The 27,508-nt window shown below is 46.2% G+C and overlaps 1 protein-coding gene and 1 long non-coding RNA gene across 3 annotated transcripts; both read right to left on the bottom strand.

Moving 5' to 3' along the window:
- Nucleotides 1-366: 366 nt before the first annotated feature.
- EIF4H (eukaryotic translation initiation factor 4H) lies at nt 367-27,508 on the bottom strand. 2 transcript variants are annotated; one of them, XM_005549386.4, is made up of 7 exons: nt 27,424-27,508; nt 10,587-10,774; nt 7,604-7,668; nt 7,423-7,519; nt 7,015-7,074; nt 2,629-2,766; nt 367-2,326 (listed from the first exon to the last, which is right to left on the bottom strand). In XM_005549386.4, the coding sequence occupies exons 1-7, from the start codon at nt 27,480-27,482 to the stop codon at nt 2,187-2,189; spliced, it is 747 nt and encodes a 248-aa protein (XP_005549443.1). In that variant the 5' UTR covers nt 27,483-27,508; the 3' UTR covers nt 367-2,186. The 2 variants fall into 2 exon arrangements, with proteins under 2 accessions (XP_005549443.1, XP_045245653.1); XM_045389718.3 differs by lacking the exon at nt 7,015-7,074.
- LOC141409840 (uncharacterized) lies at nt 12,883-16,986 on the bottom strand. Its single transcript, XR_012432320.1, has 2 exons — nt 14,399-16,986; nt 12,883-14,074 (listed from the first exon to the last, which is right to left on the bottom strand). It is a non-coding gene; the product is annotated as an uncharacterized lncRNA (long non-coding RNA).

The raw sequence follows: 27,508 nt of genomic DNA, 5'->3' as shown, positions 1-27,508 counted from the left end.
CAGCAGCCCTCCTAGCCATGAGGGGCACCTAACATCTCGTTTACAAGCAGTTGTTAAAAGAAAGCCACATGTTGTGTAAATGCTTGATTTCTTCCATCTTGGGAAAAAAAAATGATGCTCCTTTACCTAACCAATAACAGCCAGACTTTCAAGGTTTCTGCCTGGTTGGAAAAAGGACATTTTTAGCAAGTGAGGGGAAAAAACTGGCATCCTATTTCTAATCATCACCAGCTTTTAAAATAACTTCACTCATCCCAGAATTAAAATTACAGTAGACTCTTCCATTTCAGTGGGGCTTCCCAAATTTAAAATTGTTACATTCCATGAGCAGCTAAAAAGAACTCAAAAATAAAGGCAAGCATTAAATATTACGTAAGGTTTTCTTTTATTTAAAAGATCATTCACAAAATACCATATCCATAGATTTACTTTCTGTCATATAGCTGAATGTGTTAAGTGTTTGGAATTCCATTCTTACATTTAAAAGTCAACTGGATTGCCCAGAGGTTTAGATGCATTTGTTTTGTTCTTTATCTTATCCACACTGAAGATGTAAGTAGGTCATCTGAAAGCATCGGGGTTGATTGCAACCACATAATGCATGTCTTTCTGAAGTTGAGTATTGGTGTTACACAAATGGTTCTTATCTTGGAAGCAGAGAAGCTGACAGGTGGAAGGAAGGAGAGAGTGAGTTCTGTGGATTGCTGAGGCCTTTTAACAAAGACACAGTAGGAAAAGCCAAGGGTGACAGCTGGTGACCAACTACTAAGCACACTCCTCTGGGCGCCCCAGGCCACCCTGGCCCGGCCATCACCTGGCGAGGGCCTCTTTCCCAGGCTCCTGCTGCCCGCCGCCCCCAAACTGCTCCCCATAGGACAGATTGGGACTTGGGTACTGAAGGATTTTTCATCTGTTCACACACAGACGTTCAAGCTCAAAAGCCTAACCCCTAGCACTCCCAGGTAAGTGCTGAACTCTGCACATGGGAACAATCCAGTGTGTCCCCAAGATGTGGCCACAGACCTAGACAGCTGCAGTCCTCTACGGCTATCAGAAGGTTCCTGACAGCTCTGCATAGTACAATTTAATTTAATCAAAGGAAATGAGTAAAGTGCCAGATTCTAGACCCATTTTGGCTCTGAACTGAAGGGGAGGTGGGAAGCACAGTATCTCATTATGTTGCCTATACTAGGAACAGATCAACACAAACACACAGGCAACAGGGATGGGGGGAAACGCCGCGTCAGCGCTGCAGTCAGCCCAGCGCAGCGCCAGCACCACCCCCTCCACCCCCAAAGCGCCTTGGCCCAGCAGAAAAGAACCCAGCTGGCCGTTCGCTGCACCCTGCCAGAGAGGGGAGCCTTGACCGCGCCCGGTGAAAGGAGTGAACTAGCTGGACCACCGCCTCGAAAGAGCAGTAACAAACACGTGTGAATGCATGCAAGCATTCACTGTATCTTCTCCGTGGACTCCATACCGCTCTTCTATGGCCCCCACTTTCAGTCTGTTTCTCGTGTGAGCCTATCTGCTTGGACAGTTCACTGGGAAGGGGGCCATGGAGCCAGGACTCCCTCCAAATAGGAATGGAAAGGACCTTGCAGATACTTTTATCCTAGTTGTGAAAACAAGGTGCCTCCGATTCTCTTTATCCATCACAGCCAGATACCAACAAGGTCCCTGCCGTTCCCTGTCAGTGACTCTGGTTTTTGTTGGAAGCCCCAGCAATACAGAACTCAACATGCAGGTGAGAAGAGAAGCACTGAGGAAATGAAAGGAAACGCCTGGAGTTGGGCCACTGTCTAAAGTAAAACGAGAAAGCAAAGGAGAAAAATGACGCAGCACCGCAGCCCAAACGCCCCCCGCTGACGGCGGCCACCTCCGCTCCTCCAAGGAACCCCATGTGCTGCTGGGAAAACAAGGAGCAGGAGGAAAAGGACAGAAGGAAAATGGGGAAGCAGCGGAAGAAAGAAAAAAACGCACAAACAGGCACTAGATAGATACAGCAAAGCCCAGAATGTACTAAAAACCACTTGTTAACAGCTGACATGCACTCACAAGCTGTGTTTCCGCTGTGAGGAGGCCAATGGCAGGTGCGGGAGTGGCGGCTGCAGGACGGCTGCCCGGGGACTCACCAGGCTGTGGTCCTGCTCTAACCGCCCACGCCCCATTCCCTCCCAGCCGCAGGCTCATTCTTGCTCCTTTTGAACGACTTCCTCTCTAGGTCTGGCACCCCCGAAGATAGCAGAGTTGGGATTGGCTACTTGATTGAGGGGAGTCGCGACTGTTCGAGGTTTAAGCTGGAGTCGTGGTCTCTGTGCTCTTTCCTCTGGAGGAGAAAAAGCAGAGTTCGTCAGAGTGTGGATCCCATTCCACATCCAGCAAAACGACCACGCTGATGTTGCTGCCAGCAACCCAGCCCACTTTCTAAAATTCACCTGGCCTGCTACCCCATCAGCAGACGCTCTAATGACCAAAGTGAACTTGCTATTCTAGAGAACGCGGGGATCTATTATGCCAACAACTCTGTGAACGTGGAGTGTGTGCCACAGGAATGCCAAGTCCCCATGGGGTGTGAACCTGATGATCCCATCAGGACAAGATGCCCTCCACTGACACACGAGCCCGTACCTTCTGTGGGTTCTCTGAAATCCATGTTGGATCCGCGGAGGGGAGGGCCATCTCTGAAGCGGCTGCCCATGGGGGGGCCTGTTCGCCGGTCACCTGGGCGACTACCTCCCCTGCCCCCTAAGAAGTCATCCCTGAAGCCTGAGGAAGAAACAGGACATTGAAATACTTTTCAAACTATCGTCTCCAAGCTGCTTATAGAATAATGTTCTGGGAATTGTTTGAGTTTAATTTTAAATTCTTTAGTTTGTCCAGTATCTGAAGTATCTCCAAAATAAAGTGTGTTAAAAATGGGTCCAAATGCCAATGTGGAGTACTGGCAGTGCTAACAGACTTCCCAAAGCAAAAGGAATCAGGATCTTAGGAGAGCAAACAAATGAGCTGTTTACATGCTCAGCCTGCAGGAAAACTAGAAAAATATTAATACCACAAAACTGTATTTTAATATGGCTTAAAGCAAAACAAGAAAGCCTCAAAGCAGGTTGAATCCTATTTTCTAATATAAATCCATACAGTTATTTTAAAAGACAAACCTGAAATTTAGAAGTATTTACAACTTAGAACACAAAAATCACAAGAAAAAGCTATATGAAGACAAAATAAAAATACAAAGTCTCCATTTTCCTGTTTTGGCTGCATTTCAGGTGTGGGCCATTCTACAAGCAAAGCACCCGTGTGGTAAACAAAGCAGTTATCCCCATAATTGGCCATGTCCTACAGAGGGGCATGAGCAGAGAGCACAGGGCCTCACCCCCACCAGCGCCTCCTCGGGGGCAAAGCGTTCTTTCCCCATTCATTTGTGTGCCTGCTAAGTGGGCCCTTGGCAGAAGTAAACTGCATCTCATTTAGAAATGCTGGAATTCTCACTGGTGTGTAGGAGCAAAGGGGCCTTTAGGCTTGTACTTAAGTGAAATCTAAACTTTTAACTGTATAACTACTGAGGTTAAAATTTAGTAAAAAGAGTGGTTCACGACTGTAATCTCAGCACTGTGGGAGGCCGAGTGGGAGGATCACTTGAGTACAGGAGTTCAGGACCAGACTCAGCAACACAGGGAGACTCAGTCCTTACAAAAACACAAAAATTAGCTAGACATTGTGGTGCATGCCTGGGGTTCCAGCTACTCAGGAGGCTGAGGCAGGAGAATCACTCGAACCCAGAAGGTGGAGGGCGCAGTGAGTCGAGATCGCGCCATTACACTCCAGCCTGGGTGATGAAGTGAGACTCTGTTTCAAGGGGAAAAAAAAAAAAAAAAAAAAAAACTGGCAAAAAGAAGTTAAACCGTAATTAAACAAATGAGCTTGCTGCTGTTGGTTGCACACTCAGGGGTGGCTGCTGCTACTCTGCACGTGTGGTGCCAAGGCTCCAAGCTTTCAGGGAGCTCCTCTTTGAGAAGAACGCTCAGAGCCCATGGTATGCACTATACAGTCATCCTCATTATCCACAGATTCCATATTTGCAAACCCACCCAGTTGCTAAAATTCATGTTTAATCCCAAGCTGGATACCAGCGGCATTTCTGCAATCAGTCCTGGACCTGCACAGATGCGACGATCCCAGCTGAGGCAGAAAAAGACAACGCTCTGCTTGTTTCAGTTCTTAACCGTCAAGTCTTTTCATGAGTGTTGGGTTTTTTCCGGTGACATCGCTGTCTAAAGTGGCCCCAGGTGCAGTGTGAAGTGCCGTCTGCTGTTCCTAAGTGCAGGCTGGCTGTGAGGTGCCTTACAGACAAAACCGGCGTGGGACAAGCTTTCTAACAGGCTGAAATGATGGCATCACAGACTATTTACTATAGCTGGCCCTGAGTTCAATGTTAACACTACTAAATAAATCAACACTAACATTACATGAGGCGTCTTTAAAATGAAGGTCACATAGGCCGGGCGCGGTGGCTCATGTCTGTAATCCCAGCACTTTGGGAGGCCAAGGTGGGCAGATCACCTGAGGTCGGGAGTTTGAGACCAGCCTGACCAACATGGAGAGACCCCGTTTCTATTTAAAATATAAAAATTAGCTGGGCTTGGTGGTGGGTGCCTGTAGTCCCAACTACTTGGGAGGCTGAGGCAGGAGAATAGCTTGAACCCGGGAGGCGGAGCTTGCAGTGAACCGAAATCACGCCACTGCACTCCAGCCTGGGCAACAGAGTGAGCCTCGGTCTTAAAAAAAAAAAAAAGTCATATAAAGCAATGCTAGGTATGATCAGCTGACGAAAATGTGATCCGAGGCGCACAGGAGCAGTGCCACAGTGCCTCATTCAGTGTTCTAGCAACTCCACAGAACCACCTCCAAGGACGAGCACCGACTGCATCACCCCCCCGGTGGGGCCGATTTCTATTCTTTAAAGGTGGCAAGGGTTTTGGAAACCAATCGGGGATCTCACACCCAGTTCAGAGGCTGAGTTAAATAACATCAATTTTGACAAACCAAGTAATGAAAACAAGTCTAAACAGATGTGGACCAATAGCTGCACTGCTTTAGGGGAAATACACTGGGAGGCATACAGTCGAGTATAAGGTCCTTTACAGTCTTTTACCCACCACATGACATAGTTCAGTGAATAAGCCTAGTCAGTATTCCAACATTTAACTTCACGCTTCCCCCAAACTAAACTGTGAAGTGTACCCTTCCACGTGAGTACAAAGTTTACACCCTTTACTATGAGATTAAATGATTTCCATCATCAATGTCCAGCATGAAACAAATCAGCTCACACCACTCTGGTGAAGCAGATGAACACAACTGCTACTTGTGTGTCCAGGTGCGTGATGGTGCACAAGAGCCCAGCAGAGACAAATATCGGTGTGCATTAACAGCAAGTGAAAGTAAGTGAAAGTCTCATTTCAAAATCGCCTAGGAACTAAGCAGTGGGAAATTAAGCAGGAAAGCAGAGGTCTGCCATGAACAAGGATCTCTCATCACATCTGTTGGTGGGTTTCTAGGAAGCAAAATATTCCTGAGAATCTTCGGAGTTTTCTTTACAAAGCTTAGTTTAACACTGGCTATTTCTGATGGTGAAATGTTTTTGCTTTCTTTGTACTTTTCTGTTGCTCTATTTTGTTTTTCACAATGAGCACGTTTCACTAAAAAAAACAGCACCATCCTATTAAAAAGTAAAAAATATCTACTCTCACAAATAACGTATAAAGTATCAAATTAGCCATTACTCCATCGAGTGAGCCCACATCAGGTTTGAGATGTCACCAAAACACTGCAGTTCCCACTGGAACTGGTGGCAGCAAGGCCATGGCCGTGTTTGCTGTGTCTCTGCTTGAGCGCCAGTGGCCAGGCTAAGCCAAGGGTAGAAAGACGTTAGTATGTGGACAACGTCTATAGTACCTGGAATACCAAACTGGCAGGGAAAGGCCGTGCCCGGAGCTGCTGGTTGGCTCTGAGAAGACAGCTGCTGCACGTTTCAGTTAGAGACCAGCTTATACATAAAATTACAGACTGACTCCACCATACTGCACTTTTATGAATAAGCTCATTTCTGACTGGCTACAGACTTTTAAGAACTGTATTATTCAACAGATAGTCACCTGTTTAGCCAAAGCTGAGTTTTTAAAAATCTCAGACTCACAAGACAGCGTGCACCAGTCCCTCCCATACTTACCCATTACTTTACACCAGTTTTGTTTTGACTGGGGGACGGTGCTGACATTCTATACAGCACAGTATGAGAGCACATCCCAAGTTTGTGGTAAAGAAAACAAATTTATTTCTCTTTTCCTACCTTTCTGTGTTATGACTGAAGTTTTTATCATATATATATATTTAAAAAATTTATCCTTTTGTAATTAAAAAACAGAAAGTAGGGATGAAGAAAATGCTGAAAATCACCCTGCAGAGCAGACGCCTGGCGCGCGGACTGACGCTTTATGCTACAACACCAGCTGGTCTGCCCGGGTTGCCTGAGAGAGAGAACGGCGACGTGGATCATGTCCACCATGAAGGGACTGGACCTCCCCACAATCCTCCAAGAAAAAAATAGGCCATCAGGACGACCTTTTACCATGTAAGAGCCCAAACCTCTATCCTATGTTTTCTAGAAGGAACAGTACTTCTCTTGGTGCCATACACAAAACCACAGAGGAGTTTCCCTGGGCTAGAGTCTGAGAAAGACTGCTGAGTGAGATCGAGGACCCAGGAGCTGCAGGCTAACAAAGGTGACCACACAACGTGCGTGGGGCTCACCTGCCCACAGTGTGGAGCCTTCAAGTCCTGCCCCCACAGGCTCTCACAGAGGCTTACTTGCATGCCTGGGCACCTTGCAGGAGAGTTGTTTGTTAAAGCAACTAAATAAGTAGTCCGGCCAGGCGAACTACTCACAAGAAACAGAGAGCAGCAGCAAGGCCCCTAGGAAAAATTAAGTGGTGATGCTTTAAATACTGATACCAGAATTGAAGTCATCCCGGGAATCCCATCCACCTCTAGATTCTCGAGAGCTACCCATTCCTGAGGATACACAAAAAAGATAAAGTTGAGGTCGTGTCATTACCTTGCTGCGCAAACATGGAAAAATTCATTTGGAAGACATACAACTCATGTAGTGGAAGGTTCAGTGAAATCATTTTAAGAGTTTTTGCTTCCAACAGAAAAAAACCAAACCAAAACAAAACAAAAACCAGGCTTGCAGAAGCATCAGCCATTCTTTCTAGGATTTTACGCAAACTTTTAAAAGCTCACAAGAACCTATCATATCGATTATAGGATTATAATGAGATAATCGAGTTCTACTAGCAACGAGCTGGAACTGGTAGGCATACTGTAAGTCTTTATGTTCAGCTTAGAAGAACCAATCACCTCTGTCATCTGGTCCTCCTTTTCTGAATCCAAAGCCACCTTTGTCTTGTTTTCTGCCTTCTGCAATGTCCACACGAAGTGACCGATCGCCCAACAGCTAATGATAAGGGGAAAATAGTGTAAGTATTGGCAAAGAAGAGAATCTCAACTGTTCTGACAGAGAAAACCTGAGGATACTTACTGCACCATCGTATGTCAAGGCTTCCTTAAGGGAATCCACTTCATCGAATTCTACATAGCAGAATCCTGGAAAAGAAAAAACCCCGATTTCCTCAAGTAATTCTGGGTTATAGATGTGGGAAGATCTATTCATACTATTTCTCCACATCACAACTACCAATCTGTTGTCTAGATGCTGGCAGACTAGGAGAGCCTGAAGAAGCACACTTTACTATCAGCAGATAGAACCTGACTGGCATTCCTCCCTCTCAATTCTATTCTATCAGTCAGAAAATGCTAACTGAACATGCACTGAAATAGCAGCTGCATTTCTAGAAAGCTTTCTTCTTGCATATTTTAACCATAATATTCAAACCTTTCTCAGGCCATTTGCAGAGCTCTTCTGACTCCTGAATGACTATTTAATCTAAGTGAGGATGAGGTTTCATAGATTTCAAATTTGGTACCCAAAATGCTTTGAAGAAAGAGGCTTAAAGTGCCGATTTAACTTACTACTCAGGTAGTTGATATCAAATTTGCTTCACAAGGCTGAAAACACATCCTTGGCAACCAGGGCATTCTTCTCTGAATGTTAATTAAAAGACAGATGGCCTAGGTCCAAGTACATGTTACTGACAACCTGTGTCCCTGATGCCAGGGGTCTGACATTGCCCCTTCCTTGCTGTCTGCAGTCTCAATCCAGTTCATTACTCCCCAGATGCTGGCACTGCACGCTGCATGCCCTCTCCCCCAGCATCCTTGCCCTGTATAATAACTTATTAATCACACTTCACTTTTTTTTTTTTTTACGTAAGAAAGTGGCAGTCTTTTTATTGCAAATATGCACACACTCTCGGGCGAGGTTCTCTGGTCCTCAGGTGTGGGGGGCCAGGGAACTCGCGCCCGCGCTCTCAGGTGATGTTCTCCGGTCCACGAATGCAGGGGCCGAAGAAGTCACGCTGCCGCCAGCGGGCTTTTATGCCTGGGAGCTGGAAGGGGAGGAGTTTGGGGCGAGTGTGTAGGAGTGGCTTCTTGAATTTCGGTGTCCCCGGCTTGACGGCACTCTGTGCATGCTCAGTTGATTTGGTTCTTTCCCAGGCGTGGGAAAATCTGTGATGAAGAACCCGGAAACAACAGGGACTGCTCCATCTTGTTCACCTTCCTCCATCTTGTCCCTTCCCCCTCACCCAAACAGTCCAACCTCTTATTGATTATAAGAATTTAGGGCACCGTGGTCTGTCTGGCTGCTTCCCGCTGTTAGGGGGCGTAGTCAGGGTCTGAGGTTGGCAGTTGGGTGTAGGGATGCAGGAGCATTTGGTTGAAGGTGACTCGGGTGATCTCTTGGACCCTACGATTGATGTGCCTCTATGGAGAGTTTGGTTAGTTGTTGCTTGACGAGTCCAGGTAACATTGAGAGAATCTGCAACCGCTACCTGTAAAGTTACCCTAGGCTCAGCGAGGGTGACAGGGGTCTCGGAGTGTGGGCACCGTCAGTCGTCGTCCAGGTCACACTTCACCTTTGAAGCCCACTAGACTGCAAGTGCTTTGAAGGCCTGAGTCCAGACTTTCCCTGTTTACCAACTGTGTGTGAACCACATACTGCCTTGGAGGCCAGGCACAGTGGCTCATGCCTGTAATTCCAGCACTTCGGGAGGCTGAGGCGGGCAGATCACCTGAGGTCGGGAGTTCGAGACCCGCCTGACGAACATGGAGAAACCCCGTCTGTATTAAAAATAAAACATTAGCCGGGCGTGGTGGCACATGCCTATAATCCCAGCTACTAGGGAGGCGGAGGCAGGAGAATCTCTTGAACCTGGGAGGCGGAGGTTGCGGTGAGCCGAGATCGTGCCATTGCACTCCAGCCTGGGCAACAACAGCAAAACTCCGTCTCAAAAAAAAAAAAAATACTGCCTTGGCTGGAGGGATGTCCCCCAGCTTTCCTCCCTAAGTGGATTCAGTATTGAGAATAATGGAGAAAACTATCCCCAACTTCACAGAGGCAACAGACGCCCTATCATGGACCTCATCTTCTAGAGCTGCTCAAGTGAAGATGGTCCTCTATGAGCCAAACTCCAAAGACTGCAGCGACTGAACCAGCCCAAAGGCTAGGCTCACCCACACACTCCTACCCAAAGTTTAATTCCTAATGCTTGCTAGCAAGCAAACTGGTGGAGCTCACTTTCACAAATGTAACTAACATGTTTGCTTTCACTGTTTGATTACACACTATATGTGGCTTCAGATTCTCAAGTCAAAAAGATTAAGAATGCCACCGACACACAAAACCACCCAGGTCAGCAAGGCCTTCTCGACTGCTGGCACAGCTCCCGGCCATAAGTTACCTCATACTTGTCACAGATGTGCTTTTGGGTGGATTATGCGGGCCAAACATCCTGGGATCTAGCATTGTGCACTTACAAAGCAGGCACACTTCCTTCAGGAAGCCCTGCAGGCAGGAGACTGCTGCTCAGATCCCTTCTTCCTGCTCTTTGCTCCCACACCCTACAGACACACAACCTATAGACATCACATCTGAAATCTCAGCCAGTCCTCCCAAGCACACTCTCCAAATTTACAAATGCACACTGACAGCACTGGCTCCTTTTCTTCTGGGTTTTATGACAACTGGATGACAGGATAACTACCAAGAAAAATCTACGAGTCATTCCAGGAGAAATGTGCCTAAGAGTCCTCAGCGCTATTCCTCTCTCTCCTGGGGAACTCCTTTACTGGCAGACAGGACTGCTGTAGAGGTCAGGCTCACAAACCTGGGCATACGCCATGTATTTCTACGAACTACACTGTGTACAAAACATTTTCCCCTAAGTGAACTGAAGAGCTATGAGTTGAAGAGTTATGTTTCTTTCAACTACGTAGACCAGGCAAATGCTTAAAATACTTTCCTGATTGGAGCCTCTGGCTCACAAATCTATTTTTATTTAGAACCCCTTCCCATCCTCCCCTACCCCTTACAGTAATATGCAATAAGAACCCTCCAAACTCACCTTTAAATTTATCTGTGTCTTTGTCTCTGACTAGCCGTATACTCCTTATGCTGAGATCCTTAAAGATAGCATCTATGTCGCCCTGAACCGTATTAAAAGGTAGATTTCCTACGTAGGCTGTGTAGGGGGGCTCTGTGGGCAACTCCTTCTGGCTACGGGAACCATGGCCACCAGCACTGCCGCGGGACCTATGAGGGGAGACAAACAGGATTCAAGTGTGCCCAGAGTGGAACAAGCAAAACAAGTAAAGTGGTCTTCTGCTGAGCTACGCCATCAACGCAACACCCCAAGTGAGGCACTCTGCTCGAATGCACCTTAAGACTGTTATAGCCGGGTGTGAGGGCTACGCCTGTAATCCCAGCAGTTTGGGAGGCTGAGGCAGGCAGATCCCAAGGTCAGGAGATCAAGACCATCCTAGCTAACATGGTGAAACCCCATCTCTACTAAAATACAAAAATTAGCTGGGCATGGTGGTGCACGCCTGTAGTCCCAGCTACTTGGGAGGTGGAAGCAAGAGAATCGCTTGAACCGGGGGTAGAGCAGTTGCAGTGAGCTGAGATCATGCCACTGCACTCCAGCCTGGCAACACAGTGAGACTCTGCCTCAAATAAAAAAAAAAGAAAAAAGACTATGTTATAGAGAATGGCCAGAGAAAGAAAAAAAAAGGAAAAGAAAATTTTTTTGAGATAGACTGTCACTCTGTTGCCCAGGCTGCAGTTATCTCGGCTCACTGCAACCTCTGCTCCCCGGGTTCAAGAGATTCTCCTGTCTCAGCCTCCTGAATAGCTGAGATTACAGGCATGCGCCACCACACCTGGCTAATTTGTGTATTTTTAGTAGAGACGGGGTTTCACCATGTTGGCCAGGCTGGTCTCAAACTCCTGACCTCAGGTGATCTGCCTGCCTCAGCCTCCCAAAGTGCTGGGATTACAGATGTGAGCCACCATGCCCTACCCAAACATAACATACCTTCCTAAGACAACTGCTTCTCTCCTAGTCACTCAGAATCTGTATCTGCAGTATTTATGTCCTAAAACCTAAGCAAATACCCTCCTTCACACACCGTGGTGCTAAGAAATACAAAAATGGACAGTCTAGAGGTAACGCTGTACTGAGATGAAGGATTACTGAAGTTGCTTAAGTTTAACACATTCACACATAATAGAATTATTTCTCCTATAGCTTGAACCTGGGACGCGGGGCTTGCAGTGAGCCAAGATCATGTCACTGCACTTCAGCTCGGGCGACAGAGTGAGACTCCGTCTCAAATAAATAAATAAATAATTTATTTATTTATTTTGCCTGATTATGGGCTTAAGAATGTCCTAATAAAAATTTTAGATGTTACAAAGCAAGTACTCATGTACATAACACTCTCATGCAATACTTCACAGGGTTCTCAAATACATGGCGTGCATTACCAATCCATTTCAACCTCAATGTCATCTCCTCAGCTGTATCAAGCGTTGTTTACTCTGCATAGGTATTGGTTTAAATCCAGCCTCTGTCACGTACTAGCATATGACCCTGAGAAGTTATTCAACTTCTCTAAGCTTTATTTTATTTGTAAAATTGAGTTAATCCTAACACAGCACTTTGGGAGGCTGAGGTGGATCACTTGAGGTCAGGAGTTCAAGATCAGCCTAACATGGTAAAACCCCAACTCTACTGAAAATACAAAATTAGCTGCGTGTGGTGGCGCATGCCTGTAATCCCAGTTACTTGGGAGACTGAGGCAGGAGAATCGCTTGAACTTGAGAGGCGGAGGTTGCCGTGAGCCAAAATTGCGCCATTGCACTCCAGCCTGGGCAACAACAGGGAAACTCCATCTCAAAAAGAAGGAAAGAAAAGAAAAAAAGGAAAGGAAAGGAAGGAAAGGAAAGAAGGAAAGAAAGGAAAGAAAGGAAAGAAAGGAAAGAAAGGAAAGAAAGGAAAGAAAGGAAGAAAGGAAGAAAGAAAGAAAGAAAAGAAAGAAAAGAAAGAAAGAAAGAAATCAGAATATAGTATAACTAGATGATTGTATCAAAATGATATTGCCATGGGAATGCCCTAGGAGAGACTTAAAGTCGTTAGGAGTGAAAAGCCAAGACAGCCAATATTTGTTTTCAAGCAGGTCAGCATAAAGGGCATGTGTGCAGGTATACAGCAATGATTTCGCAAACAGGGCAGAATAGTCACTTCTGCATTCGCCAGCATCATCTAATTGTACCATTATTTCAACCTTACTGTAGACTTGAAAATTTTCAAAATAAAACGTTTGGAAAACTCAGGAGGAAAAAAAAAATTAAGGGGGTGATTTTTTTTTGAAACAGACATTTAATCCATTTCCTGTCTGCTCCAAGGATATTTGCTGGCAGCCAGTTGCAGGTTTTTTTTTCTAAACGGGAAATGCGTTCGAATAAATGAGATCCTTCACGACAACCAAAGACCTGCTCAAAGTCATCCTCTTTGCAGGGGAAATATTAACACACATCTCAGAGAGCAACTGGGTCTTTCATCTACATACTGCTAGAAACACAACGGAAATTCCACTTCTTCCTGAAGAACTTCCAGGTGTCTTGCAGACAAACACTATTTAGTAAAGCATGTTTCTAAAGTAGAAGGGTCAACCAAGCTGTGATGATTCTTAGATGGTAAAAAAAAAAAATTTTAAGTTTCCGAATTCACAATTCTGGTACTTTCCAATAGGAAGTTCCACGTTCTGTTCTAAGACCACCAGAAAACAGGTTTACAAGTGAATTGCATCCTACTTGCCCACTTCTCCCATTTTTCTGGGTCTAGTAAATGTGACTTATTTTGCATTTCAATAACCTTCCCCAATAGTACTTTATCGCTGGTATCTCCAAAACTATAAATCCTAAAATATTTTCAATAAGACACTATTTAGGACCGGATAATAAATACATGAGTTACAGTATAAGGTCGGGCCCAGTGGCTCATGCCTGTAATCCCAACGGTTTGGGAGGCTGAGGCGGGAGGATCACTTAAGGAAAGCAGTTCAAGACCAGCCAGGGCAACACAGTAAGACCCCATCCCTATAAAAAATACAAAAAATTAGCTGGGAGTGATGGTCCACACTTGTAAGTCCCAAGCTACCTGGGAGGCTGAGATGGGAGGATCACCTAAGCCCAGGAGGCCGTTGCTGCAGTGACCTGTGATGGCGCCACTGCACTCCAGCCTGGGTGACAGAGAGAGACTGTCTCCTATAGAAAAAAAAAGAGAAAAAAAAAAAAAAGCCAGGCGCGATGGTTCATGCCTGTAATCTCAGCACTTTGGGAGGTCAAGGTGGACGGAACACCTGATGCCAGAAGTTCAAGACCAGCCTGGCCAACATGGTGAAACTCTGTCTCTACAAAAAATACAAAAATTAGCTGGGTGTGGTGGCACACACTTGTAATCCCAAGCTACTTCAGAGGCTGAGGTGGAGCTTGCAGTGAGCTGAGACTGTGTCACTGCACTCCAGCCTGGGCTACAGAGCCAGACTCCATCTCAACAACAACAACAGGCCGGGCGCGGTGGCTCAAGCCTGTAATCCCAGCACTTTGGGAGGCCGAGGCGGGCGGATCACAAGGTCAGGAGATCGAGACCACAGTGAAACCCCGTCTCTACTAAAAATACAAAAAATTAGCCGGGCGCGGTGGCGGGCGCCTGTAGTCCCAGCTACTCGGGAGGCTGAGGCAGGAGAATGGCGGGAACCCGGGAGGCGGAGCTTGCAGTGAGCCGAGATCGCGCCACTGCACTCCAGCCTGGGCAACAGCGTGAGACTCCGTCTCAAAAAAAAAAAAAAAAAAAAAAAAAAAAAAAAAAACAACAACAACAACAACAACAACAACAAAACACAAACAAATGAAAAACAAGACACAGTATAAACGTGTTGAAAACCATGAAAACAGAGGGTGAATGTTAAAAAAAAAAACTTTAAATTCGTTACTCAACTTTAAACATCTAGCAACGTGTAATGATGTTAAAGACTGCTTGGTATGTAAGCAGCTCACAGCTGTGTGGGGCATATAAAACACACGTATATATGCAGGTATGTTTCTGTGTATAAATGTGTAACATATACATAAAAACTAAAAAGGAGGGTGAGGATGAAGAGAGATGAAAAACTCTCAGTGTTTGATGTAGTTGCTGAGTAAGGAAAATGGAGGTGCGAAGGCTTGCTAATTGTGCTTGAATTTACAGAGTAGAGGAACGGTGGAACTGAGATCAGGCCAGACTTGACCCCTGACTGAGCATCGGAAGCCCACGTGAATGCCATTAAGATGATGGGGCACTGCTACAAATGCACTAGGATAGGAAGGTGGCTCTGGCTTTGGAAAAGATAGAGAAATCTAGTTTGGGGCAATCCATTTTTGAAAAATTAGCATATTACCAAATGGCAGCACCTAACAGCTAACTGGTGATATAATTCTGGAGCAAAGATACACCAAAGCCCACCAAATTGCTCAACTCACTCGTGCCTCACAAAACCACCAGTGGCTTAATACCCTAGACTTTCCAATAATTACCAAAACAGTCCTAAATATTCCCATACCCTACCTGATGTAGTCCCTTCTCCAGGTCTTCGGCACTTTTTACCTTTTCATCCCATTCAATCAAATCACTAGGGGGCAGCGGGGCTGGGCCATGGAGGCAGACTTCACTCAAGCTAGCACGGATGAAGTGTCCACTGTGTGACAGTCACTTGAGACACAAACCCCAGGGTGTCCATCACATAGGATGACACAGATCTGTTACCCACCAATTCATTTACAAAATCAAATGTCAGAAAATGCTGAGCTAAAATGTCTGACGCATTTCACGAGATTCAAGTTTGGGGGACAGGCCGGGCGCGGTGGCTCAAGCCTGTAATCCCAGCACTTTGGGAGGCCGAGACGGGCGGATCACGAGGTCAGGAGATCGAAACCATCCTGGCTAACACGGTGAAACCCCGTCTCTATTAAGAAATACAAAAAACTAGCCAGGCGAGGTGGCAGGCGCCTGTAGTCCCAGCTACTCGGGAGGCTGAGGCCGGAGAATGGCGTGAACCCGGGAGGCGGAGCTTGCAGTGAGCTGAGATCTGGCCACTGCACTCCAGCCTGGGCGACAGAGCGAGACTCCGTCTCAAAAAAAAAAAAAAAAAAGTTTGGGGGATTACTATCTAAACAAACAAGCTGTGCTTCGTGAAATTCAGCACCTTCCTACACATCAGTAACAACACGGGAGAACAGATGCGCCTGACACCTTAGCTAGCTTGATGGAGGGCCTCTGCCAAATTACCTCTGTACCTACGTTTTCTTGTCTATTATTTTTCAAATATTGATTTTATAAAGTTTAAAACTGACCATAAAAACATTTCATAAGTACCAATTGCTATATAAAGGTTTAACAATTCTACCATGCTCCTGGGTAGACCGACAGGCTTGAGGCTACACTGGGCTGGCAGGAGTGTGTGTAGAAAAGGAACAGATCAGCAGAGCGTGCCAATTCAGGACACCTGAAGTCAAGGTCTGTGCTGCAAACTCCCTGCCACTACTGAGCAGTGTCCTTTCTACTGCCCATTAGGGACAGTCTATTGATCATGAAAGATTAACGTAATCAATTACAGCCTCAGTAATTTAGGAAATCCCACTCTCAGCTCCAAGTGTGACTAAAATCCTTGACAGGCGAATCACTTTTCCTTACTCAAATCAACCACATATCTGCGTGTCTACGAAGGGTGGAGAGGGTGTAGAGAAGGCACAAACTTAAGACCCAGTTTCTGCCCTCAAGGAGCTGATAACTTGGAAAGGAGAAACTACATCACAAGCAAAGGACTGCAAAAAATCCAGGAGACAGCAATGAGAACAGTCTCTCCGGGGTGGAGAAATTGGGAGCCAGGATATACAGCACAGCAGAGAGCAACAGAAGCGGGACTCCACTTCCAGATGGCAGATGGGGCCAATACTGAACCCTTAGGATGAGACAGAAAAGATCTGTAGGTGTCAAAGGAGACTGAGAGGGTAACTATAAAAAGAAGCCAATGTAAAGAGTAGATGTTATGAGGGTAGGGATGTGATCCAGTAAGTAGATGCAACAGAAAGTCGAGTGCTCAAGGCTGGGCACAGGCATGTGGCTCTGGCCTGTAGTTCCAGCACTTTGGGAGGCTGAGGCGGGAGAATCGCTTGTCAAGTGGGCAACAGGGCAAGACCATTCCTCCAACTTATGAGACACGTCTCATTTAATCCTCCCAACAGAGGAGTTTCTAGCTCTCATTTGGGGAAAGTAAGGCTCAGGAGGGTAAAGTAGCGTAAACCAAAGAAAATGACTGGGCAGACGCCACAGCTCACACCTGCACTCCTGGCACTTTGGGAGGTCAAGGTAGGGAGATCACTTGAGCTCAGGAGTTTGAGACCAGCGTGGGGAACATGGCAAAACCCCGTATCTACAAACAGGTAACGTTTGGGATTTTGACAATCATCAAAAATGGTTAAGCTCTCAAAGGTCAAGCCTTTATTTGATAAATACCATTTATACTACCTATTATAAACCGTAACAGTATAGAGAAGAGCGGTCACTTAAAAACAAAGAGTAGTAGCTAATGGGTATACAGAACAGGTCACTATATTATGCTTTGGTTCATGTTTTAAATTTTCTACATTTTTCTGTAAAGTTTTGCATATTCAAACAATCCAACTATACAAAGTCATCTTTGCAAAAACTGGGAAAAACTGAACACTGGGTACTGGAAAAACTGTTGGTTAAAGAAAAAACAAACAAAAAAAAACCTTAAGCCCTTATCTGTTAGAAACATACTCAAGTATGAAAAGCATGTAAGAGGCTGGGTGTGGTGGCTCACGCGCCTGTAATCCCAGCACTTTGAGAGGCTGAGGCAGGTGGATCACAAGGGCAGGAGTTCAAGACCAACCTGGCCGGCCAACATGGTGAAACTCCATCTCTACTAATAATACAAAAATTAGCTGGGCACGGTGGCAGGCACCTGTAATCCCAGCTACTCGGGAGGCTGAGGGGGGAGAATTGCTTGAACCCAGTTTGGAGGGGCGGGGGATGGGGGAGGCGGAGGCTGCAGTGAGCTGAGATTGCGCCACTGCACTCCAGCCTGGGAGGCAGAGTGAGACTCCATCTCAAAAAAAAAAAAAACAAAAAAACAAAACAAAACAAAAAAAAAAACGCTGGGCTCGGTGGCTCACGCCTATAATCCCAGCACTTTGGGACGCTGAGGTAGGCAGATCACCTGAGGTCAGGAGTTCGAGACCAGCCTGACCAACATGGAGAAACCCTGTCTCTGCTAAAAATACAAAATTTGCCGGGCGTGATGGCGCATGCATGTAATCCCAGTTACTCGGGAGGCTGAGGCAGGAGAATCCCTTGAACCCAGGAGGCGGAGGTTGTTGAGCCGAGATCGCGCCATTGCAGTCCAGCCTGGGCACCAAGAGCAAAACTGTCTCAGAAAAAAAAAAAAGAAACAAAGAAAACTATATAAGATATATCTACTACGGTAGTCATAAAATTTGAAAAAAAAAATTGCTCTGAGGTATGTAATATATTTACCAACACAAAGATGAGGATTAAAATTAAAAAAATAAATAAAAACTATTTTAGAATGATAGGTGGCTAGGATTAGCCTTAAATTATCCTAGCCCACACCTCCACCCAAAAGTAGGGAAGAGAGATGTAACAGAAATAGCCAAAATGTTTATGAGGTTAAAACTGGGAAAGGAATTGAGTTGTTGAATGGGTATCGAGTTTCTGTTTGGATTATGAAAAGGTTCTGGAACTAGATAGTGGCAATGGTTACACAACACTATGAAGGTATTCCATGCCACTAAACGGTATACTTAAAAATGGTTGAGGCTGGGTGTGGTGGCTCATGTTTGCAATCCCAGCACTTTAGGAGGTCAACACGGGAGTATCCCTTGAGGCTACTTCAAGACCAGCTTAGGCAACAAAGGAAGACCCCAGTCTACAAAACAAAACAAAACAAAAAAACTAGCTGGGGCGGGGCAGGGTGGCTCAAGCCTATAATCCTAGCACTTTGTGAGGCCAAAGCAGGTGGATCACTTGAGGTCACGAGTTCGAAACCAGCCTAGCCAACATGATGGAACCCCGCCTCTACTAAAAATACAAAAAAATTAGCCAAGTGTGATAGCAGGTGCCTGTAATCCCAGCTACTCAGGAGGCTGAGGAAGGAGAATCGCATGCACCCGGAAGGCAGAGGTTGCAGTGAGCCAAAATAACGCCACTGCACTCCAGCCTGTGCGACAGAGCAAGCCTCCGTCTCAAAAAAAAAAAAAGGCCGGGCGCGGTGGCTTAAGCCTGTAATCCCAGCACTTTGGGAGGCCCAGACGGGCGGATCACGAGGTCAGGAGATCAAGACCATCCTGGCTAACACGGTGAAACCCCATCTCTACTAAAAAAAATACAAAAAACTAGCCGGGCGAGGTGGCGGGCGCCTGTAGTCCCAGCTACTTGGGAGGCTGAGGCAGGAGAATGGCGTAAACCTGGGAGGCCGAGCTTGCAGTGAGCTGAGATCCGGCCACCGCACTCCAGCCTGGGCGACACAGCGAGACTCCATCTCAAAAAAAAAAAAAAAAAGCACTAGCCGGGCTAGTTTGAAGTTATACTGAGCCATGATTGTGTCGCTGCACTCCAGCCAGGATTGGGGGGGGTGGTGGGGAGGTTGAAATGGTAAACTGCTATGTATATTTATTACAGGAAAAAGAAAACTATGGCCGCGGTGGCTCACGCCTGTAATCCCAGCACTTTGGGAGGCCGAGGCGGGCGGATCACGAGGTCAGGAGATAGAGACCATCCTGGCTAACACTGTGAAACCCCGTCTCTACTAAAAATATAAAAAATTAGCCGGGCGTGGTGGCGGACGCCTGTAGTCCTGGCTACTTGGGAGGCTGAGGCAGAAGAATGGCATGAACCTGGGAGGCAGAGCTTGCAGCGAGCCAAGATTGCGCCACTGCACTCCAGCCTGGGTGACAGAGTGAGACTGTCTCAAAAAAAAAAAAAAAAAAAAAAAAAAAGAGAGAAAAAAAAACTAAATAATGGCTACATTAGAGTTCCAAATACTAGTCTCTACCTTTGTTTACATATTAAAACATTAACTTTTTTTTTTTTTTTTTTTTTTGAGACGGAGTCATGCTCTGTCGCCCAGGCTGGAGTGCAGTGGCCGGATCTCAGCTCACTGCAAGCTCCGCCTCCCGGGTACACGCCATTCTCCTGCCTCAGCCTCCCAAGTAGCTGGGACTACAGGCGCCCGCCACCTCGCCCGGCTAGTTTTTTTTTGTATTTTTTAGTAGAGACGGGGTTTCACTGTGTTAGCCAGGATGGTCTCGATCTCCTGACCTCGTGATCCGCCCGTCTCGGCCTCCCGAAGTGCTGGGATTAAGGCTTGAGCCACCGCGCCCGGCCAACGTTAACTTTTAAATGTTAGAAAAGTGAAGGACTAGAAAATTCCAGCCCAGTCTAGACCCACTGATATTCTTCCATTAACAAAAAAGTATTTAGGGATGGGCACAGTGGCTCACATCTGTAATCTCAGTACTTTGGGAGGCCGAGGCAGGATTGCTTGAGCCCAGGAGCTTGAGACCAGCCTGGACAACACAGCGAGACCCTGTGTCTATTAAAAAACAATTATTTAGCTCAAGCAACAGTTCTTTACATGTGTGCAGTCTCTGAAGAAGGCCAAGATGTAATCCTTTGGTCCTATTCTGGCCTCGAGGGCCACACCTTTCTTCCATTCAGCAGTCCGAGAGACTTAAGAGCTGCTGTATCACTGCTGCTAAGGCTTCTTTCAAAGGTCCTCAACACTGAAGCTGCGCAGCCCTTCCTGCTAAGATGAAGTTTCAGAGCCTGGCCATCCTGACTATCACCTGCTTCTTCATAGGCTCCAGTGTGCTGATGCCTTAAAATATGGTTCCTAGAATGGTTCACAATATTCCACATTTATAAAGCAAACACCTATACTGATCTCACAACAGGTCTTTGCATTAATACAAACCAAGGCAGGGGCACCAAACTGCATTACTCATGCTTTTGCACCATGCACTTGAAGTATTTAAAACAGGAAGAAAAATCACAGCTTCAATTAGGAATATCCTTGGTAAAGCAGTAAAAATGAATCATGACCCACTTTTTAATACCCTATGTTATGAAACACGCAAAGCACTTCTGCTGCATACACAAGCACGATGGCTGCTCCAGGAACAGCGCTTGAGCTACAAGCTGAACTAGCTGTTCTTTCTATAGAACAGCATTTTTCACCTGAAGGGAGCGACAACAAACTATGGTTATTCAGACATGGGTATTAGTTTTTTAAAAACGAAGTTACTCTGTTCCCTGAAGTAAAACAACAGTATTTGGGTTTGTTCGTTTGTTTTGCGACAGGGTCTTGCTTTGTTGCCCAGACTTGAGTGCAGTGGTGCAATCACTGCTCACTGCAGCCTCAACCTCCAGGACTCAAGTGATCCTCCAGCCTCAGCCTCCCAAGTAGGTGGGACTATAGGCATACTCCACCACACCCAGCTAATTTTATTTTTGAAAAGACCTTGTCCAGACTGGGCTAGAGTGTCCTCCTGCCATGACCTTCCAAAGTACTGGGATTACAGACATGTGCCTGGCCAAAGTAACAGTATTTGTTGCCAATGGTAGAAGTTAAGCTTTCAAGCAAGAGTTTCAGAAAACCTGTATCCATCAACATAAGCCTGACAGCCTTTCAATACTCACAGACTTTTCTAACATCTATGGTGAATGTGACTTTGATACTGTATAACAAAATGCTATCAACATTTGGAAGATCTGCATGGTTCTGCCTGGCTCAGTAAACAGGACTTTTCCAAATCACCAACACATTACAAATGTATGCACTGGTAAAGGATCCAGTTACACACAGTACAAGATAAAGTGACTTTTTTTTTTTTTTTTTTTGATACAGGGTCTCATCCTGTTGCCCAGGCTGGAATGCAGTGGTGCAATCTGGGCTCACTGCAAACTCCACCTCCCAGGTTCAAGCGATTCTGATTCTATCACTTCAGCCTCCCAAATAGCTGCGACTACAGGGGCCCACCACCACGCCCAGCTAATTTTTGTGTTTTTAGTAGAGATGGGATTTTGTCATGTTGGCCAGGCTGGTCTCAGACTCCTGACCTCAGGTGCTCAGCCCACCTCAGCCTCCCAAAGCCCTGGGGTTACAGGAGTGAGCCACCATGCCTGGTCAAATGATGAATTTTAATGTAAAAGTATTAAGAGTTTACTGGTAAGGTTTCAGGTTCCACATTGCAACTAACCTTCACAGAAACTACTGCTTACTGAGTTATGGTATAGAATCAAATATGAATATCCAGAATTATCTGATTATTCCTCCCATTTCCAACTACTTAATCTGTGCAAAGATTGGGCTGCTCCAAAAAAGTCAACCAAAGTAACACATTCCAAGAGTGGAGACAGATGCAGGTACAACAAACCAGTTGTACCCTATTAAGCCAGACATTTAGAAGGCTCCAAAAATGTGAGTACACATGAAAGACAGGGGAAGAGTGTGGAGAACAAAGGGAGGTGACGGCCCCCCTAGCCCTGTCCTGGAGGGCCATACTTAACCAGAGGCTTGTCAACCATGGAGCAGTCACACACTTGAGCACCTTCAGAAGGTCCTGATCAAGACGGAAAATCACATAAAACATGACACGGGGAAACTTCGAAGAACATTCAACTTACACAAAAGAAATCTTAGACGCACACACAGCTGTCACTAGGTTCTATCAAAATCACGCAATCACACTCATTTTGTGCCCGAGTGTGCAGGTCTAATCAGCTACACATGATGCGAAAGCAACCAGGCGGCAAATACTCTCCTGAACCTTCTAGGGGAAGCTGGAAACCAGAGTGTGATCCTGGACAGACATTCAGAGTCTGCTTTGTATGTTCTAAGCTTCCAGGGAGACTCCTTAAAATTGTGAAGTCTTTCCAGAACACTAAGCTTAATTTCTTTTCTTTCTTTTTGTTTTTTTTTTTTTGGAGACGGTCTCACTCTGTCGCTCAGGTTGGAGGAGTGCAGTGACATGATCTCAGCTCACTGCAACCTCCACCTTCCTGGTTCAAGCCATTCTCCTGCCTCCGCCTCCCAAGTAGCTAAGATTACAGGTATGCGCCGCCACACCCGTTACCTTTTGTATTTTTAGTAGAGATGGGGTTTTGCCACGTTGGCCAGGGTGGTCTTGAACTCCTAGCCACAAGTGGTCCACCTGCTTTGGTCTTCCAAAGTGCTGGGATAACAGGCGTGAACCACTGCACCCAGCCACTAAGCTTAATTTCTAATAGAAATATAAATTGTGGCCGGGCGCGGTGGCTCACGCCGGTAATCCCAGCACTTTGGGAGGCCGAGACGGTCGGATCACGAGGTCAGGAAATCGAGACCATCCTGGCTAACACGGTGAAACCTCGTCTCTACTAAAACACACAAAAAAATTAGCTGGGTGTGGCCGGGCGCGGTGGCTCAAGCCTGTAATCCCAGCACTTTGGGAGGCCGAGACGGGCGGATCACGAGGTCAGGAGATCGAGACCATCCTGGCTAACACGGTGAAACCCCGTCTCTACTAAAAAATACAAAAAACTAGCCGGGCGAGGTGGCGGGCGCCTGTAGTCCCAGCTACTCGGGAGGCTGAGGCAGGAGAATGGCGTAAACCCGGGAGGCGGAGCTTGCAGTGAGCTGAGATCCGGCCACTGCACTCCAGCCTGGGCGGCAGAGCGAGACTCCGTCTCAAAAAAAAAAAAAAAAAAAAAAAAAAAAAAAAAAATTAGCTGGGTGTGGTAGCGGGCGCCTGTAGTCCCAGCTACTCGGGAGGCTGAGGCAGGAGAATGGCGTGAACCCGGGAGGCGGAGCTTGCAGTGAGCTGAGATCGTGCCACTGCACTCCAGCCAGGGCGACGAGCGAGACACCGTCTCCAAAAAAAAAAAAGAAGAAGAAGAAGAAGAAATATAAATTGTAGGCTGGGTACTGGGGCTCACCTGTAATCCCAGCACATTGGGAGGCTGAGGCAGGAGGATCCCTTGAGCCTAGGGGCTTGAGACTACCCTGGGCAACATAAGGACAGTTTCTACAAAAAAAACACAAAAATCAGCCGGGTGTGGTGGTGCACCCTGCAGTCCCAGCTAGTTGGGAGGCTGAGGTGGGAGGATGGCTTGAGCCTAGAAGGTCAAGGCTGCACTGAGCTATGCTTGCCACTGCACTCCAGCCTGGGTGACAGAGGGAGAGGATAGATAGATAGATTAGATAGATAGATAGATAGATAGATAGATAGGTAGGTAGGTAGGTAGGTAGATAGATAAATGTTTCTAACTCATACGTGGGGAAAATGAGGCTCAGAGAGGTGAAGGAACTTACTTCGGATCACACAACTAACACATGGCTGAACTGATAAAACTCTGGTCTGCCTTATTCCAAAGCCAGGACTTTTGCATCAACCTCTTAGCAGAGACCTCTTAGCAAATCCAAGTATTTCTAGTAACACTTTTCATAGAGGATAGTGGTTTGGAATTAAGCAGTGGAACACGTGGAGTGAAGAAAGAAGGATAACAAACCCAAACGACTTGACATTTGACAGGTAAACAGCATTTTAAAATAAGCTTTTCAACAGCTTTACAGGCCCTAGCATCAGTGAAAGCTAGCTGTAGTTTTTATACACTGTTTTCCTTCCTTTATATGTAAGTCTTAAAATATGCTTAGAGACAGGAAGTAGAATGGTGGTTGCCAGGGACCTCAGGGAAGGGGGGCAATAGGGAATTACTATTCAAAGGGGACAGGGTTTTAGTTTTACAAGCTGAAGAGTTAAGGAGCTGGACAGTGGTGATGATTTGTACATTACGAATACACTCAATACCCCTGAAATGTATACTGAAAAATGGGTAAAGTGACACATTTTATGTGTAGTTTGCCACCATAAAAAATTTGGATAAAAATATGCTCAGAAATTTAGACAGAGATGCTAAGCTTAAAGATTCAAAGGTTAGAATTCTAAACTCCTAGGCTGGGCGTGGTAGCTCATGCCTGTAATCCCAACACTTTAGGAGACGGAGGCGGGAGGATCGCTTGAGTCCAGGAGTTCAAAACCAGCCTGGGCAACATCGTGAAACCCATCTCTATTTAAAAAAGAATTTTTAACTCCCTAACTGAATCTTGATAAAGAATAAATTTGGAGTTTTGTCAGTTTTTAGATGGCACCATTTCAGCCACCTCAATTCTTGCCACCTCCAAGTTCCACCCTAATTCTCAGGATTGGTGGTTTTCCACTAAGTACCCATAGCTTTGTTGCAATTAGAAATGTAAAATCAGTATTACTCTGCACTTTACTGCCAATGGCAAATGAGAAACTGGAACCTCACAAAGATAATCTAGCAAACTGCAAAACAAAGTCCATTCAAGATCTGGTACAATCAACTCTTGATCATTTGGAATTCTGTTTTGATTTGCTTGCTGAACAATGCAATCCCTGATTCTCTCCCTGGCTGCTGGGGACATGCCTTTATAGGCTCGGTGGAAAAAAGCAGTGGTTCAATACTGTTTCCTGACAACTGCACTGGTTATTAAACACAACTACAAAATAAACTCACAAGGATGTATAATTACCAAACTATGTTTTAAGATTGTAACTGTTTTTAGATTTCAGGCCTACCATTTCTTTCACCTGTGACCCAAGTGATTTAGGGGTGAGATATATTAGCCTGTCTGAGGCATTTTAGACAAGGGAGAAGGTGCCTACACAAGTACCAAACAAAGCAGTATTAAAATTGCTTTCCATAGGTGGCAATCTTCTATGATGCTTAAGCACTGTAAAGCAGTGACATCTGTTCATGTGGACAAAATTATAATAGCTGAGGCCGGGCGAGGTGGCTCACGCCGGTAATCCCAGCACTTTGGGAGGCTGAGGCAGGAGAATCGCTTGAACTCAGGAGGCAGAGGTTGCAGTGATCCAAGATCGCACCATTGCACTCCAGTTTGGGCAACAAGAGCGAAACTCCATCTTCAAAAAGAAAACAACAACAACAACAAAAAACCACAAAAAACATATGTATAAATGAATACATAAATTCACCAACAGGTTTTTAAAACTACTTTTAAAAGTAGCAATATTTTACGTACTTTTACATGAATATGAAGCCAAATAGAAAATTCCAAGTAGTCAGACATAGAAGATGCTTAACAGTAAAGAGACTTTCTATTAGGAAGTTTAAATGATGCTACCTAGAAGACTCTCCTATCAGTTTTTGGAGTATACCTGGGACAAATGACTAATATTTTCATTTGCCTGTGGATATTTGAAATTAATAGCATCTTAACAGAAATTTACTTTTGATTGTTCCAGGTACTCCCCAAATGTTAAAATTTGACACCAGAAGAGCTGGCAAATGTGTCTGAAGGAATAATTTTTTTTAAAATCCCCACACTCAGTTTAACAAGGCCACCTTATTGTAGTTCCAATGCAACTAAAATTTAAATTGATCGCACTGTTTAAGAATGTTTCTGGGTACTGTTGTGAACGTTTTTTGGAACTAGAAAAAAAAAAAAAACCCTAGTTATTAAATTTCGAAGTGACTTGAGAACAAATTTGATGTCTAGAAACCTACCCCAAAGGCGATAATTTCATGTCATCCAACATTTATTTCTTTTTTTATTAGCAAATAAAATGTTCTTTGGAATGACAATAGCTCCACCTACCCCAACACACTTCCACATTACAGTATCATGAATATTAGCTACACTCCTGCACTGAAACAAGCTTTTGTTTGAGCCGTTCCCAAACCAAGGTATTAAAAGCGACCATTCTTCAACAAACAAAGATACTTCTGGACTGCACCCCAAGAGACCGAACACCTCAGTGTGTACTATTGTGGTGTTATCCTGGGAAAGTAATCCTTTCTGCAAGAAAACACAAAGCCCAAGTGTGTCCTTGACAAATAGCAAGATGTTCATAGCCTATATTCTAACGAGGCAACTTGTATTTTTTTCTTGAAGTGCAGATTCCTGGAATTAAACACCAAGAGCTGTCTATTCAAAGATGTTTCTTTTAAGCAAGGTGTTTCAAATATACATAGTTGTCCGCATTTGACAACGATCAGGACGAGACTAAATGCGGTTTCTTCTCCAGGTCAGAGCGAGAAACCAGGGAGAAATAAAATTGTGCCAAAGAGCACGTAGCACCTGTCAAGGCACTGTGACCCAAGACAGATTAACACAAAGAAGCTACGATGGATTTGTTTCCATGGTCTCCCCCCGCCCGCAGGGAGTCGTACCATCCACGGGCCAGAGCCGCCAAATCCCTGCCTCACACGTAAGGGGAAGGGAATTGCTCCTCTTGGCTTCCGACCTTCCCCAGTCGGCGGGCCTCATGGCGAAGGGGCCAGGGGCCTGCAGAGCGGGCAGACAACGGAGGGCCGCGAAAGGGGCCAGGACCGGAGCGGGACAGGCCGTGTGGCCCGCACCCCGGCGCCGCAGCTCAGCCCCGCGCCGGTCCTGCCGTAGGGGGGATGGGGCTTGAAGCGGCGCTAGTCTCCGGGCACTGGGAGCCGCCGCGGCCGAGGCAGGGCAAAAACCGACACGTTGTCGTTGGCGGGAAGCAGTGGAAGGGATCCGCCCCGCGCGCAAGACCCCGAGCACCCAGCCGCCGCCGCCCCGTCTCCGAGCGCGCCATTTCCAGGCCCCGGCCCTCCAGGCACCGCTCCTAGGCCTCCGCGGGCCCCCGGGCAGGCCCCCGCCTCCCGCCGCCCCGGCTGAGCGCAGGACTACCGCCACCTTGACGGCCCCGACTCCGCCGGTCCCGCAGCCCCCGCCGGGGCCCGCGCACGTTCGCCTCACCCTCTGCCGCCGCCGAAGCTGCTGTAGGCCCGATCGTCGTAGGTATCGAAGTCCGCCATTTGCCGTCTCCGCTCCGAGAGGAACC

This window comes from Macaca fascicularis, chromosome 3 (assembly GCF_037993035.2).
Source record: "Macaca fascicularis isolate 582-1 chromosome 3, T2T-MFA8v1.1".
NCBI classification, from domain to species: domain Eukaryota; kingdom Metazoa; phylum Chordata; class Mammalia; order Primates; family Cercopithecidae; genus Macaca; species Macaca fascicularis.
The sequence above is the reverse complement of the archived record's forward strand: the minus strand, read 5'-3'. Positions and strand labels throughout refer to the sequence as shown.